Here is a 16,747-nt window from a genome sequence, read left to right on the forward strand (position 1 = left end):
TGAAAAAATAGTAGAAGATTAAAAGACAATGGTGTATTTATAGAAGTTTAAATTTTAAAATAATTGATAAATAAATAAATGATCATTGCAATGCAATGGTTATTTAATTTAAATGTAACGGCTAGTTTTTTTTTTCAAAAAAACAAAAGTAAAAGGGCCCATCTTTGAGCAGTTAGTTGCCAATAAGAGGCTGTGGGCACCAAATGCTTCTAATGAGAAGCGCCGCCATTGAGCGCTCAATGAGTTCTTTGTTTAATGTTGTTAAAGTTGCCCTTAGTCACAAGCAATGGTGTTAATCCAAAGACAGAATTTGAACTTACATATTTTTTTATATCATTCTCTAAATATCTTTCTTCTAAACCCTTTGTTGTTGCAAAATACTTAGCATGCCTCAATTGATTGCCGAAGAACATGCTTGTTTTGAGATAAAATCTAAAGTACAATCTCTCTTCATGTTAACTTTTCAATAATAACAATAACAACAACAATATATCTTGTAAATCTAACAAAATACAAGACAACAAAATGGAAAGCAAGCACTCCTCTTCCAAGGTATTCAAAGAAAACAAAGATCAACAAAAGCGGTGCCCACACTTCTTGATCTAATGAAGATATAAGTCTTTATATAAATGGTAATGAGGTTGAAGTTCATCCCATTAGTCAAAAAGAGGGGGAAAAAAGGGAAAAAAGAATAGAAGTCAAGTGTGATTGGTAAAATGTGGAAAAAGAAAGGTAGAATACCCATATTAGTCTCTATACTCTTTTCACTTTGCCCTTTTAGTTCTCCTACTTCAATTTAAGCCCTTTTAATGCCTCTACTCTTTGAATGAGTGCAATCAAGTCCTCCATATACACTTTGAACATACCAATTACTAATTTTTATTGCTCATATATTCTATGAATCATATAAAAAATAAAGAATTTGTATTATTAACCTGAATTGTGTATATTACAAAGATTTTTTATGGATGAATTGTGTAATATATTAATTATTTTTATGATTAGAACATTCTTAGGAGACTTGATTGCACTCATTCAAAGAGTAGAGAGATTGAAAGAACTTAAATTGAGGTAGGAGGACTAAAAGGGCAAAATAAAATAAGTACATGAACTAAAATGAATATTCTATCATAAAGAAATAGAAGAAAGGTGGGTTGAATTACAAGATGGAGAAAAGCAAAAGTAGCTAAAGTGTGAAATTTGAAGAAATCTTTTAAAATGGTGGTTGATGATCAAATTCTGACCTTGGTTACTAGCAACATGAATGTTGAATAACTTAAAAATCATGATGTGCAATGTCATAAAATCAAAATATAATATTTCATATTTATCTATTGTATTTTAATGTATTGAAATTTTATTATTTATGTAATTTTTAATTAATGTGTTTTATTATTTATGAAATATATTAATAATTTATTTTTAAAAATATTAAATTTTATAATATATTCACTAATTATTTTTATTAAATAATGACATAATTTTGTGAGATGAACAAATTAAATATTTTTGTGAGATAAAGAAACTTATAATATTTATATGACTCACCGACAAAAATTTAATAGATTGATGAGTTGGCATAAAAATAAAAAACTTGGATGATCTAACCGTTAAAGATGCACTAAAATATTTTTGGATATTATATTCTTTTAGTTTAAAAATTTATTAAATATTGACCATAAAAAAAATTTTAATAACAATTTATGATTTAATTATAACGCAATGAAAAATACATTTGCGCATTCATTATTCATTATATTATAATTATAAAATCATTTTGTGTTTTTATCTTTAAAACTCGGAGTTAAAGCAATTCAAATAAACATCTTTTTTTTTTCTTAAACATAGAATAAAAATAAAATAATATTTATAAAAAAAACTTTAAGAATCCAAAATAAACAAACCCCAGTTTTATTAAAATTAAAATAATAATAATAATAATAATAATAATAATAATAATAATAAAATTTCTACTTCCATGTGAATTCAAAGTTGAACTAATTTCTCATTCATTCAAAAAGTAGGTCCGGGCCACAAGAACCGATTCGAAATTCAAACCGGACCGATCCGAAATCGAACCGGACCAAACCGTCCCATGATATCCCCAAAAGGAGTTCGCGAAACCTTGTATCGTTGTTGGGAACAGCGGTGAGAAATCGTGCGATCGAAACCCTCGTCCTTCTCCTCTTCCTCCTCCGTTCGCCGGCGTTCTACCCATAATCGGCGACGATGGTGCTCGCACAGTTGGGCGGGAGCATCTCCCGCGCCCTGCAGCAAATGAGCAACGCGACGATCATCGACGAGAAGGTGCTCAGCGAGTGCCTCAACGAGATCTCTCGCGCGCTGCTGCAGGCTGATGTTCAGTTCAAGATGGTGCGCGATATGCAGTCCAATATCAAGCGCATCGTCAATTTGGATGACCTCGCGGCTGGCCACAACAAGCGTCGCATCATCCAGCAGGTGAATTTTTTTTTTTTTTAATCTCTGTGTTCGAATTGCAATTAGGGTTCCAAATTGTTGAGATGTCTTGCATGTTTGGAAGGATATTTGATGGTGGTGTTTAGGGTTGGGTTTGGAGTGGATCTAGGTTTGTTTGTGGATGTGGATGCGAAGGTTTCTGTTTGATTATTGTTGAAGTGCTGACTTGAGCGCATAGGGTTGGGAGTCCTGAAGTGTGGTGTCAAAGGCAATTTTGATACTGGAGTTTAGGGGTTGTGGCTGGGGAAGTTTTGCGGTTGTGATGTGTAATGTGGTATGTGGATTTGGATGTTAATGTCAAAGTTTCGTTTTGCCTCATGTTTTTCATTTCTCTGTCCAGGATTTTAAAGTGTGTTCTAGAGTTACAATTTTTTTTAAAAAAAAAAATAGTGAAAATTATTGCCTGGGCTGATTGGTTTGGGTGTCAATAATTAATTAGCTGGAGAGTTTTTAGTCCCTTGGTGAACCTGGTATTGACTCCTTAGGTTGTCAAATTCCCAATGAGGAGTAGGGTTGGTTGCTTACTTGCTTGGTAGGTATTGGGTTGAGGGTGATCACTTTAGTCTCTTCCAACCTTTAGTGAAAGTTTTACTTGCTCAATGAGTATCTATTATCTTGATGTTGCTCGCTTAATTAGCAGATCATGTTCAGGGAATGGTAAATGATGAGCATCTTCATAACTCAATGCTATAGATTCTTGCATTAAATATGTAAATCGAAACAATTTCTTTTCAGTCATGTGGTGTTTTTTAAACTTGTTATGTAAGGGCGTCATATTAGTAAACCTTAGGAACAGTACCTAGTACTAAAGGTGCTTTTGCTGAAGACTGTTTTGCGATCAGGAAGAATATATGGCTGTCTATGAGGGGATCAAAATATAAAATATAAAATATAAACTATACATCAAACTTTACTTTTGATGCCAGTTAACACTAGAATTTTGTGCAATTGGAGGTCTATTTAGTTGTCGACCTTATTGAGGAGATGCATGATAACAGCCATATTGGTGCAATATTTTACCTCATCAGTAATAGTGGTTGGCTTCTCCTTTGTAGACCTTGTTCTAACTTTCATGTCGTATTAAGCCACCATTGCCGTTGGCCTAATTATTGATAATAACATTTATTTCCCATCAAGTGTCATGTATGACATTTTGGCCATGGATATGCACATGAAGGAAATGTAGAGGAAGAACAATCATAAAGTATTTCACCATTTTTTGCATAATTAAATATCTTAAACAAACAATTGAGCTTGTTCTTTAGCAAGTGCACCATGGCCTGTTAAGATACACTGGCATGTTTCTGTAATTTCAATCAGGCCTTTGTACTGTTTGTTGTTTATGGATTTCCATGAATTGTATGTTACAGGCACATTTCTGGCAACTAGGTGATTTAGACAAATCTGTCGAATGAATAGATTATTTTACATATATTTTATGAAATTTTGTTTAATGCTAGTAATAGACTTAATATTTTTAATTGCAATGTAATCATCAAGTCCCAAGTTATTTCCACCAAGAGAAAAGAGAAAAAAAAAAAAAAAAATTAGCTTCTGAGTGATTTGTAACTTAGTCTGTTTGGTTCTATCAATACTTGTGCAATCTAGCATATTCAATTTAAACTTGAATACCATATGATTATTAGGAGGTTTACATGGCATATTGGATTGCCCTCAACTATTTTGGTAATCTAATATCATATGTCCCTTTGCTTTCATATTATATTAATTTGGATTTTGTGTTATGCCATCCTGTGTTTGGGTAGTTCATAATTTTCAGAAGTGAAACTTTGGTTCTATCTTATCATTGTGGTATTTTTCTTTCATTTCCTCTTTTTTATACTTTCTTTGTAATTATCTTGAATTTGTTTTGGTGGAATATTAAGACTATGTTTTCATGTTTCTTTATGTAAATAATTAATGAGCATCCCTTGCTTTTTGTGGACTTCCATTTTTTATATGCAAGAGGAAAGATCATTTAATGCATTAGCCTCAGCTGAGGAAATAGAAGCTGCCTTATTGACAGTATAAATGACATTTTTTAAAATATTTGGTTTCTATCATACTTTTGTTTTTGGCTGCCATAAATCATTTTTGCTTTTCTTTTGCAGGCAATATTTAATGAGTTATGCAAAATGTTAGATCCGGGAAAGCCTTCCTTCACACCCAAGAAAGGGAAGACGAGTGTTATCATGTTTGTGGGTCTACAAGGCAAGTTTAAGAAACATATTTACCTAAATGATCCTTATTCATGAAATGAAATAAAAACCCAATTATATGAAAATTGCCTTAACATTTAAAGAGAAAATATGCTGTTCTGATGTTGAACCTCTCAGAATTAAATTGATCTGGTGGAATATCCTCCTGCTTTTGTTGAGAGGTACTAAGAACTATTAGAACATGTGGTTTGGCAGTAGCATGATATATATATATATATATTTTGAAGTGTTACCCTATTGGTCAATGGTTTTAAACCCTAGAAACACTTGCAAAATTATTAGGTGTTTATATGATAAACTTGAAGCTTTAGGAGATTATGTTTACTGTTAGTCATTTATAACACTGGAGAATTTAAAAGTTGGGCCAGCCAATACAATGAAAATTAATGATGTCACCCTTTAGATGTATATAAAAAGAATGTGTCAATGTGTTTGTTAGTGTCTACTAAACTGTTTAGTTTGACTCCCATTGGTAGACCTTGGAGTTTTGAGCTTCCATATTTCGCACTTTCATGATTATTCTTTGTGCTGTGATTTTCTTTGGTACAAGTGTTAAAAACATTCACGCCTTTTGTGGCACTTCTCGCCTCAAACAATAAAAAGTCTCAGCGCCTTAAAGGGTGACTAGCGCTTTTAATTACACTGACAGTAATACTGTGCATACTAGTTTCCATGTCATGATCTGTTTTGCAAACATTGATAGTTTATAGTTGGTTTTACTCCCATGGTGAATTCCTCATGAATCCTTTGGATAATGTAAGAATCTATCTTCTGTTTGAAGGAAAAAGAAAATGCTTGAGATAAATGCTCAAGATTTGTGTGAATCTTTGCAAAGCATAAGATCAATATTTATATAGCTAATCGGGATATTTATATAGATAGATAAGGCATAAGCACATTTGGAGCATTGCTTTGTTCTTGTTTCCTCAAGAAAGAATTTGGCACCTCGATTAAAGTCATTATCTAGTAACTTAGTTTGACTCTAAAAACACATGGTTGCATTTAAGAGAGCTCATAAGTATGTTATGTTTATGTTGGATAGCATAGTTTTGGTTCTAAAATCAAATGGATTTCATGCAAGAGAGCTTAGAAGTATATCTTGTCTATTTCCTGTGCACATTATTAACAGTTAACTTGCCCACTCTAAATGTTAATTAGGTTGTCCACTGATATTTGTAATGTGTTAAAGGATTTGATTCAGTGGACATTTTATAGGTCTTTCTTTAATATTATGAATAACTTTGACTGTGGGAACACCCAAAATCTATTTTATTATCATTTGTAAAGGTAACACATAGTCTCCTTTATATAAAAGTAAAGATCCGTTTTTGCATTTGTAAAGTATCATCTGCAACCTGCTGTGTAATTGACTTTGGCACTTCCATCCTACTATGATAATTTTATGTTTATCATATTATGTCTAAGCATATACACCAATATTTGCCTTGCACCTTGATACATTTGATTTTCTGGAAGTTAAATTTTTCTTTCTTTTTTCTTTATTTTTTGAAAAATGTAAGTTAAAATTTTTGCTTTTTGATTTATTTTTTTCTTATTTGTGAATTTAATCTGCTTACTGGTTACTCTCCAATTTTAACTATATTTACAGGTTCTGGAAAAACTACAACCTGTACAAAATATGCATATTATCATCAAAAGAAAGGGTGGAAGCCAGCGTTGGTTTGTGCAGATACATTCAGAGCAGGTGCTTTTGATCAGCTGAAACAAAATGCTACTAAAGCTAAAATTCCATTCTATGGAAGGTATTATATATTCTTTGTGGAAAAAGATATATGGTGATTGTGTAAATTATGCAAAAACTTGAACTCTATGCTGAAGGTAATTAGTTAAGCTGATGTTTGATTTGATGCATGAAATTTCTTTTATCATCATTGCAGCTATACAGAATCAGATCCTGTAAAAATTGCTGTTGAGGGTGTAGATAGGTTTAAGCAAGAAAACTGTGATCTTATTATTGTAGACACAAGTGGAAGACACAAACAGGAAGCTGCTCTATTTGAAGAAATGCGCCAAGTTTCTGAAGCAACGGTAGATATGCTATTTTCATTAAAATGTTGTGTTGTGTTTAAATGTGTTTACTTGAAGAATTAATTATTCTTTCTGTTATTCCAGAAACCCGATCTTGTGATATTTGTCATGGACAGCAGTATTGGCCAAGCTGCATTTGATCAAGCACAAGCATTCAAGCAAAGTGTTGCAGTGGGAGCTGTGATTGTTACCAAAATGGATGGTCATGCTAAAGGAGGCGGTGCCCTTAGTGCGTAAGTACGCTTTCATTTTAATTTTAGTTGTGTTTACCATGTCTTGATTTATATAGGCTCTGTTGCTTTTTGGAATTATTTTCACTCAAATAAATGAAAGAGGGCATATGCCTTGGGAAGCTTAAATAATGTGAACTTACTGAAATGTTTGAGTCCTGGTGTCTGGCTTGAATATTATTTTGTCCTTTTGGTGAATACATTAAACATGAGCTGAATATTAAGTTTGGTGATGTTTGCTTCAGTATGATTTAGTTATTATATTTGACTATGAAAGCTGCATCACATCCAGCTATCTGGTGTTTTTGTGAACTATGATCAAGCAGCCTCATACGACCCTGATTTGAAAGCAGCTGAGTTCAAATCCTGCTAAAGCTGAATTCAGGTTCAGTTGGATTTGCATATGTTTCTGGCCATCTTTTTTGGATTTGATTTAAAACCACATTAATTTTAATTTGACTTCCTGGACTTGTGCATAGAACTGGATTTGTTCAGTGCGTGCAGATCCAGATCTAGATATTGCGTTATCTAGTTGAATAGATGTCTTACACATTCACTATGCCAGGATGTAAGATTACTGCTTAAAAACAAATATGGTATTTTTAAAATCTTGTTTGTTATTATAGGGGAAAAAAATCAAACTAGTCTTGCTTTCAGTTTTCATTAGCTCACACTCCTTGTAATGGGACAACTTTACCTTTTTCTCTGAAGGCCAATTTGACAATTATCATGAGAAGTTAGGAAGTTTTGGCAAATGAAAATGGTCACCAGAGTAATAATAGTACAGTTCAAAAGGAATTTTTGGAAGAATAGCTTTTAGACACAATTTTGTTGCCTTGCTGGTATTGAATTAAGCTTTCCTATCTTGGTATATATGTTTTGACCAAATTCAATCCTAGACCTGAAGCGTACTTGAGTTGAGTATTAAGCTTGAATTTGATCTTCACCCTTAGAGATGGATTTCGTAGGCATGGCATTCTAGAAATTTTATCAAAACTGATGAATAGGAGGAACAATGTTTTGGGATGTTTCAATAATATTTGATATATATTATGGTAATCATTTGGGAGCTAAAAGTTGTGAAAGATGAAAGAGTTCTCCAGACAGCTTGTTAATATAAAAGTGCAATTTTGATTGTGAAATATTCTAAATTGAACACTTCAAGAAAATAAAAGATGTCCACTGAAGCGCACATGCAACTACCTAGGATGATGCTTTAGTTAGCAAGCATATACGAGGCAGTTGTCAGATTACTACTTCAATGTAGTGGCATGATTGAAGACACCAAAAGGCTAATTGGGCACACTACCAATTTTCTATAATATTTTATGAAATACTAGTTCATAAACTTAATTGGAGTTATGAATTTTTATTCTTATAAATATAATTCCTTATTGAATACAAATGTTTAAAAAGAGTAACTTCATGTTTGTTTTTCAAGTTAAAATGAAATAAGTACTTGATATACACAAAATATATCAACATTTGGTCCACAAAATATTTAAATTTGGTTATAATTAATATCTTCGACAAATATAGATATTTAATCTGAGTTGTAGTGGTTTTTTTCTCTGCATTGCGTATAAGGATTTTGCTTTCAGAGTATTATTCCTATTTAGGTAGAACTAAATATAGATTTTAAATTATCAATGTGCAAACCATGCCACAGGGATCCAAGGCAGGTTAAGGGATTTCGTTTAGACAGAGACTTGTTTATTGATACAGAAAAGTTCATGCAATGCCATGAGTTAAGTGTGTTTAGTAAACATAACATATTTATCAAATCAGTTATGTGTTTTGTGTTATCGACGGTTTTATCAAATGGATCATGTTCATTGTAGAGGAACCTAGCCTGATTGATAAATATGTTGTGTTTATTTCAAGTGTAAGTTGATTGTGTTGAATCTGTGTAGACATGAGCGCAACCTGAACACCATCTGCTAACTTTGTTGGAAGCCCCATCATTGTTGCAAACCTATGCAATAACACTTTCCAACGCTTTGATTTTGAAGTTCCTTTTTGTTACTGCCTTTGTGCTCCTATAATTCATCCATGTCTAGTCAAAATTTATTGTCTGCTAGATTTTAAAATATGGGTTAAAAAAATGGACTGCCCTTGACAGAACTGATTTTGGTTATACCCAAGATGGGAATGATTGATCTTGCTTCTAATGCTAGAATATTTTACAATAAGCAATAAAAAATCTTCCGTAGTTGTGTACTAGAGCAAAAATCAGAATTGGAACTTGATTGCTCAAGAATTAAGATGACTTGAGAGTGTGCAGTATTAAATAGTCTGCTTTAGTATTTATAAATTTGCTTTGTGTTTAGAAAATAAAAGAGAGGACTAGCTTTTCCTTCTGAAGAAATAAAATTAGCATGTTAAAATGTGAAAGTTGTTTTTTATCTCATTCTGGTGAACCTAAGGAAGGCTTTCTGTGTGACTGACTAAAATAATAATACTCCATATAGTGACTGCCTGTATCTTCAAGTTTAATAAAATGGATCAAGTCATATTTCTTTGGTTAGATATCAATGCTTTAGGTAGCTGTCAACACCTTGAGGAAGTCAAGACTTTGGAAGCTTATTTTACATCTTGGCATTCCTTTCTATTTCCTCTGATTAATATGACTGCCCATTCTGTCTGGCACTTTTTGTCCTTTCCCTCCTTTGCTATTGATGCTTTGCATTTACTGTAATGCTCTATTCAGTTTATTTGTGTATTTCTAGTCTATTTTTGTCAACAATATGAGTTCTACATTAAGAATTTTGTTCAACAAGAAAAGTTCTTATTAAACATGTTCATTTTGGGTGGTTCTTATATGCAGGGTTGCAGCCACAAAAAGTCCAGTCATCTTTATAGGTACTGGAGAGCATATGGATGAATTCGAAGTTTTTGATGTCAAACCATTTGTCAGCCGTCTGTTAGGTGATTTATTACTTGTTCTGTTGCATCCTTTTTTCTAATGTTATTGCAGTCATATATGCAATTGCTAACATACATGCTTCCTTTTTTAGGTATGGGTGACTGGTCTGGATTTATGGATAAAATCCATGAAGTCGTCCCTACTGATCAACAGCCTGAGCTTCTGCAGAAACTATCTGAGGGTAGTTTTACTCTACGGCTTATGTATGAGCAATTTCAAAATATACTCAAAATGGGTCCTATTGGCCAGGTATGCTTCAGTGAATTCTTATATTTATTCATCTAGATCACAGTGATAATTATCTTTATGCATTATTCACTAATTATTTGCCCCTCTTGAAATTTTGGAAAGGAGTTCTGTATTGATTATGTGCATTCTGATAATTAACAGTCTCTTCAGTATTTTTTTTTTCCCACATTGGCTCTTTACCTATATCTTGATTTAGGGCTTTCTTTTCTTTTTCTTAGGAAAGCATTATCTTCCCCATGGGTAAAGATCTGTCGTTGCTACCATAGATTCTCTCTTATTTATGTGATAAGATCTGCATTAATTTTCTTTCTAACTTATGCTAAGCACAATATTTCATTCCCAGGTATTTTCTATGTTACCTGGATTTAGTGCAGAATTGATGCCCAAGGGTCATGAGAAGGAAAGCCAGGCTAAGATCAAAAGGTACATTCACATGATGGATTCCATGACAAATGCAGGTATTGCGACTTGTGTTTTGAAGTAATATATATGAATGTTGTTTGAAGTTCATTTGAAGGCAAAACTTATATTCATGGCTAAACATTGTTAGTTTCATGGACTTATAAAATGCTGAATCTGAAAGTTATTATGTATACTTAATGCAGAGCTCGATAGTACAAACCCTAAGCTTATGAATGAGTCTCGAATCATGCGAATAGCCAGGGGCTCCGGTCGTCCTGTCAGAGACGTTATGGATATGTTTGAAGAGTACAAGCGCCTAGCCAAAATCTGGAGCAAGATGAAGGGCCTCAAAATCCCAAAGAAGGGCGAAATGAGTGCTTTGTCACGAAACATGAATGCGCAGCACATGAGCAAGGTGCTTCCTCCACAGATGCTGAAGCAGATTGGTGGGATGGGTGGCCTGCAGAGTCTGATGAAGCAGATGGGTTCGAAGGACATGATGGGTGGTATGGGTGGTCTAGGTGGTATGTTCGGAGGAGATAGGTAATATGTCTAGACATTGAACAACAGTCCTGAGCCGTTTGCGGTAGGATTGCCAAAATCTCTGTAACATCCAAGGATGCCCCTATAACCTATGCTCAAAATGCTTTCTAAGATTACCAGCAAGTTCATCCCATGGCTAGGCTGATACACGTATGTGTTTGATTGTTGCAGAAATATGATGCAACTAGTCAACCCTTTTTTTTTTCTTCTTGTTTTAACTGTTTAGATTTCAGCTCGTATAATTATAGTGATGAATCAGGAGCTTGTATCTCAGAAAAAGTGTCATAGTTCTGGTTATTGAGAGGAAAAATGATATTTTGGCAAGAGGAATAACAGCCATTTGGTTTTTAAATTTTCATTTCTGGCGTTCAGAGCATACTTTTAGAGTAGTTGTTGTTGTTGTCATCGTCGCTGTCTTTTTTTTTCTTTCCTTTTTTTTTTTTTAAATGTGTCCTGCAAATTGTTTTTTCCAGGGTTGTGCATATTTGGGTCAAAACTAAAATGTTGCACAGGCCGGTTTATTAAAAAATAGAACAAAAAAAAGTGTTCATTTGTTTATGTTTTATTCGTGCTGTTTTCTGTTATCAGTTCAGCTTTGAAGTTTCAGATCATGATACTAAATTGAATGAATTAACTACCAAAAATTAAGGCCAAAATTAGTCTAAACCGGATTGTGTTTCTTTATTTATTTTACTTTTATTTATTTATTTTGTTTGTGATGTGGAACCATTAGTTGTTTCTTTGGATGATAAATTAAATAAAGGAAAATTACTGTACAATCCCTCAATAGTTTGTACTAACTAATAAGAGCTTTTAACTTTCCTATTGACGGTAAAAGCTTTGCTTTTTATCTAGATGACTTTATAGTTCCTGCAAACATCTAATAGACGTCTAGATGACTTTATAGTTTCTGCAAACATCTAATAGACATTTTACAATTTGTTATTGAATGCAATCCCTTAGTCTATGTTTTTAGTGGGAAAAATTTCCACCAAATGTGGATGCTTCATCTGATTAAGGGTGCTTAGTGGCTATCTTGGACCTCACCCTGATCATCACACTCATTCACAATTGTGCTTCCGCTTCAATTTTTGAGCTATTTGATGGATTCCTTCAATAACGTAGTGAGAAAGCATAGAGAACATCTCACTGTGAACTTTACTATAGTTTCACCATGGCAATCAGTACTAAAGAGCATCTGTGCCAGCTAAGGCCTACACTCAAACTCTATTAAGAGGAAGTATATCATCCTCGATGAGAACAAGACTACTTATTGTGTTACAAGTGAGGGTGACTTATGTATGATATGCACAGTTCACAATTTATATAAGAAGCAACTCGTGGAGATGTAGGTCGATTACATGGGGGGTGCATTGGAAAGACCTTTGCCCGCATCATTCACGGTATAAAATTCCATTATCTGATTGTGTCCAATTTGCAATTTATGCATAAATTGTAAAAGTAGTCAAGCTTGTATTCCTAGTGGGTAAGATCTTGGTTGTTAGCATTATTAGTTGTTCAGCTATCTAATATCAATACACAATTTGTTTGAATAGGCTGATCTTTGGGCATGCAACTGTTCTCTAGATGTTGTTATCATGTTTGAATAGAAGGTCAATGCAACTATTCAAACTATATAATTTCATGAATGCACGTGCATTGCTATTCTTTGGGCATTGTTATCATGTTGACTCCGTCTAGGCCGACTAGCAAGGTTTGCACATGACATTATATTTTACATTTACCTAGACAAATGCTCAATTGATTCAGTCATCGCGTTGACTTCATCCAAGGTTTGGCAAGGTCTATGTAAGCAGTCAACATAGCCAATAGTAGTTAAGCTTTCATGATTGTCTAGACAAGATGATATGTACTGCAACTCTCTAGATGATGTCCTCAGTGTTAACTTTGTCCAAGGGTCTAGAGAGGTTTATGTAGGATGTTATTGTAGCCAACATTTGTTTATATTTCAAGATTGTCTTCAATGGACATGTACCACCACAATTTGGATACTATGATAAGTACTATATTATACATATCATATTGATCATCTTGTGCACTTTAGTGGTCTTCAAGAGTGTTTTTAATGGATAATCGGTATTTAGTTTGTTCCATTTATGCTTTCAAGACAAAAGAAGCACAACAAAATCCAAAAAAATGAAATCAAGAGCAAAACGGGGCCAAAAGCAACAAACAAATAAATACACCGGCAAGGTGCACGCCTGTGTACTTGCTCGTGTACACTTCAGACATTGGCAAGATGAGCATCTAGAGAAATACACATGTTATTCACATAGCCATGCACTCCCCAAACACAAATCCTTTCGAGAAGAACACGGCCATGTAAATGATATACATGCCCATATACATCTAGGATTTTAAATAATATGATAAAGAGGAGAACACTAGCTAAAGAGAATCACACACCCGTGCATCTCAAGAACTGAAGAGAAGATCATCTAGAGATATACATGACCAGACAAAGAGATACAAGGTCGTGTACACCTAACTGTATACCCCAGGAATTGAGTTCTTGATTCATCTAGAGATCTACATGGGCAAAGTACTTACCTGTGTAATGTCCAGATTCTTGGGGATATAAATAGAAAGCTGAAAAAATTATTTGGAGATCTGATTTTGGGAAAGTGACTGAGGGTTGATGGCTAGGGTTTCGAAGCAAATCTAAGGAAGAAGGAGAAGTTAGAAGGGGTCTCCGGAGTGACGATCCAAGGGTGACGATATCGGCTCACATCTATTCCTGCATTGAAGATATTGAGAAGGGGTTTCTTCTTCCATAAATAGTGTTTTAGAGTTTTATTATCATTACTTTGATTTGAACATTGACCCCATGGAGGACTAACTTCCTTAGGTGTCGGGATTGATGTAGCTTGGGATAATTTCATTTTGATATTGCTTTTAATATAGATTTCTTTCGGCTTGTTGGGTTCATCTATGTCTTTATATTGCTGATCTAGCATAATGAGAGTGGCTATTTCATATTGATTTTGTGATTGAGATCGAGAGATTTATCATGTAAAATCATTCATAAATGAAGAGAATCAAGAGTGTGTGCTAGAGATAGGCCACTTGTAATTTCTTTGGATTAGAGTCGAGAAGCGAGGGCTCAGATTTCTATTAGGGATTTCCTAGGGCTCTATGCAATCTTGCGAATGTAGGATTAGAAGAGATTCAATCCTACCGTAACATGGAATTTGGTATTGGGGAGTCTTGAGAGAGCACCCGATATATATATATATATATATATATATATATATATGAAATCCCTCGGTCCAACAATACTAGGGTTTAACTATATTTAATTGCAATTATTTTAACTCTAAATTCCTAAGTGAGTTCTTATTCAAACACCTTCTCCTATTGATTTCTCAACCCTTAACTTATGATTTTGATTTTTTTCCATTCTTATATTTAATTGATTTGGCACTCATTGATACTTTGTTCCTAGCTAGATAACAAGATTGGACAGCACATACTTGCTTGGAAGGTACGAAGGAACACTGCTAGTCGCAATTGTGAAGGATTGGAGCAATGCATAGTTCCATGTCATGTTCTCCATAGTCGACAATAAGACAAACAACAATTGTACATTGTTTATGGAGATGTTAAGGCGGTGCTACATGGAGGCTATGCTAGGTATAAGAAAACCATCATGTTTGTCTTTGACGGATCAAAAGGCCTCATCAATGCCATTGAGACCATTTTCCCTAGTTTTCCTGATGTTTATTGCCTCTGACATCTAAACTCCAACTTCAACAAAGTGTTGGCAAATACATCTAAACCTTTGAGGGAAAACTGTGTGGTTGTTGAAAAGAATAACTTTCTCACTTATGTAGTCAAAGTATAATGCCAGTGTGGCTAAACTGCACGATGCTTCAGAGCATGCTTATAAGTGGTTTACAAAGAAGTCCAACTAGCAATAGTGGTGCAACTATTTGTTCCACAACAACATGGATTCAGGATGCGAGAATGCTCCCCATAATAATGATGATTGAAATGATAAGATGGGTTTCTGCCGGCTAGCCGGCAAACCTACTGAACCCAGCAATTTGCTGCATTAACCTTATTTGAAAGACTATCGACATATAACTACTACCCCTTTAGTGTACACCACAATAGGGTCGGTGGTTTTCATTATCATGTCTTCATCTAACATTTTTCATTCGCAATAAATTCATAATGATGACAATATTATGGAATCATTGGGAGTAATTAAAAAAATGGGAGACTCATTTGTGTCTGATAATACACAGAAAACTAGAAGATATTATCATAGTAGCTAGATTCCTCAGTGTCAAGAGATTGAATGGTGTGCATTTTGAGGTAGTCAATGACCAGAGTTACATCATTAATTTGGAAGAGCACATACATTCTTATAGACAGTGGAAAGTCTATGACCTTCCCTACAAGCATGCTTATGCCACAATTTTACCAACCAACATAAAATCTATTCCTACGTAGAGTGCTACTTCACAATTGAGTTATGTTGGGCTTATTATGAAGCAACCATTTACCCAATACCAAATACTGACAGGCTGACACCTGTTGAAGATGACATTCAGATGTCGCTGAAAGTGATGAAGAAGAGGCCTGACTGACCACGATGTAAGGTAATCGAGTTGTAAGGTGTTTTGACATAAAACCATTGCACTGCAACCACTGCACTAGCGCAGTCCTTAACAAATGTTCACATAATATTGTCATCACCAAATAGTAGGCATGCACTTGCATTGATAGCATAAAAAAACATAAGGCACTCAGCACATGACATTCTTTTGAAGACATGGTTCAACTATGCATTAACTAGTGGTTCTCAGAGCATTCTTGTTCGTACTTGATAATGAGGTTCTAATTCCAGAAGAAGGAAATTAATTTGCAAGTCTAACTACTGGGGTGCCATTTTTTATGCCTAGGTTTGTAATGCACTAATCTGCAAGTGTACATGTCATTAAGTAATAGTGATTGCATGAGTAAGGTTGTTGTATCTACAGGGACTAAAAATCACTTGTACTAACTCTATCCTCGTTCATCTAGAAATCAAGTTATAGAGAAGTGAATTGTGAAATTAAAATTCAAAATTTCTAAGAACTAAGATCAACGTCTCGAAGAAGTGTTTAACCAATTGAATGAAAGAGGTGTCCGGATAAGATTTCACTTGGGGTTACTAAAATAAAGTAATTGCAATTAACATAGATTAGGCCTAAGTGTTGTTGGACCAAGAGGAGTCAAGAATATATCAAGTGGTCTCTCGAGACATCTCAATACCTAATCCTATACTATGGTAGAATTAAATCTCTTTAAATTCTGCTTTCATACAATTGCAATGAGATTTAGGAAACCCCTAATAAAAAATCCGAGTTTTGCTACAACGATTCTAACCAAAAGAGCCAAAGCGGCCTATCTCTAGTGCGCGCTATTGATTCCCTTCATTTATGGATGATCTTAACGAAATGAATCTTTCGATATCAATCACGCAATCACAATGACTTAGCCACTCGCGTTACGCTCATTCAACAAGATAAGAACATAGATGAATCCAACAAAGACTATATATATTAAAAACAATATGAAAGTGAAAATATCCTAAGCTACATCAAATCCGAACACCCAAGGAAGCTAGCCTTCCATTGGGG

General features: G+C 34.1%; 1 protein-coding gene across 1 annotated transcript; it reads left to right on the top strand.

Annotated features, from left to right (window-relative positions):
- Positions 1-2,229: 2,229 nt before the first annotated feature.
- LOC120277471 (signal recognition particle 54 kDa protein 2) lies at positions 2,230-11,454 on the top strand. The gene is made up of 9 exons (XM_039284330.1): positions 2,230-2,460; positions 4,590-4,689; positions 6,307-6,460; positions 6,596-6,746; positions 6,831-6,979; positions 9,804-9,904; positions 9,994-10,151; positions 10,495-10,609; positions 10,757-11,454. Exons 1-9 carry the CDS (start codon positions 2,230-2,232, stop codon positions 11,098-11,100), a joined length of 1,503 nt encoding a protein of 500 aa, XP_039140264.1. The 3' UTR covers positions 11,101-11,454.
- Positions 11,455-16,747: the final 5,293 nt, after the last annotated feature.

The sequence above is a fragment of the Dioscorea cayenensis genome, chromosome 15 (genome assembly GCF_009730915.1).
Source record: "Dioscorea cayenensis subsp. rotundata cultivar TDr96_F1 chromosome 15, TDr96_F1_v2_PseudoChromosome.rev07_lg8_w22 25.fasta, whole genome shotgun sequence".
NCBI classification, from domain to species: domain Eukaryota; kingdom Viridiplantae; phylum Streptophyta; class Magnoliopsida; order Dioscoreales; family Dioscoreaceae; genus Dioscorea; species Dioscorea cayenensis.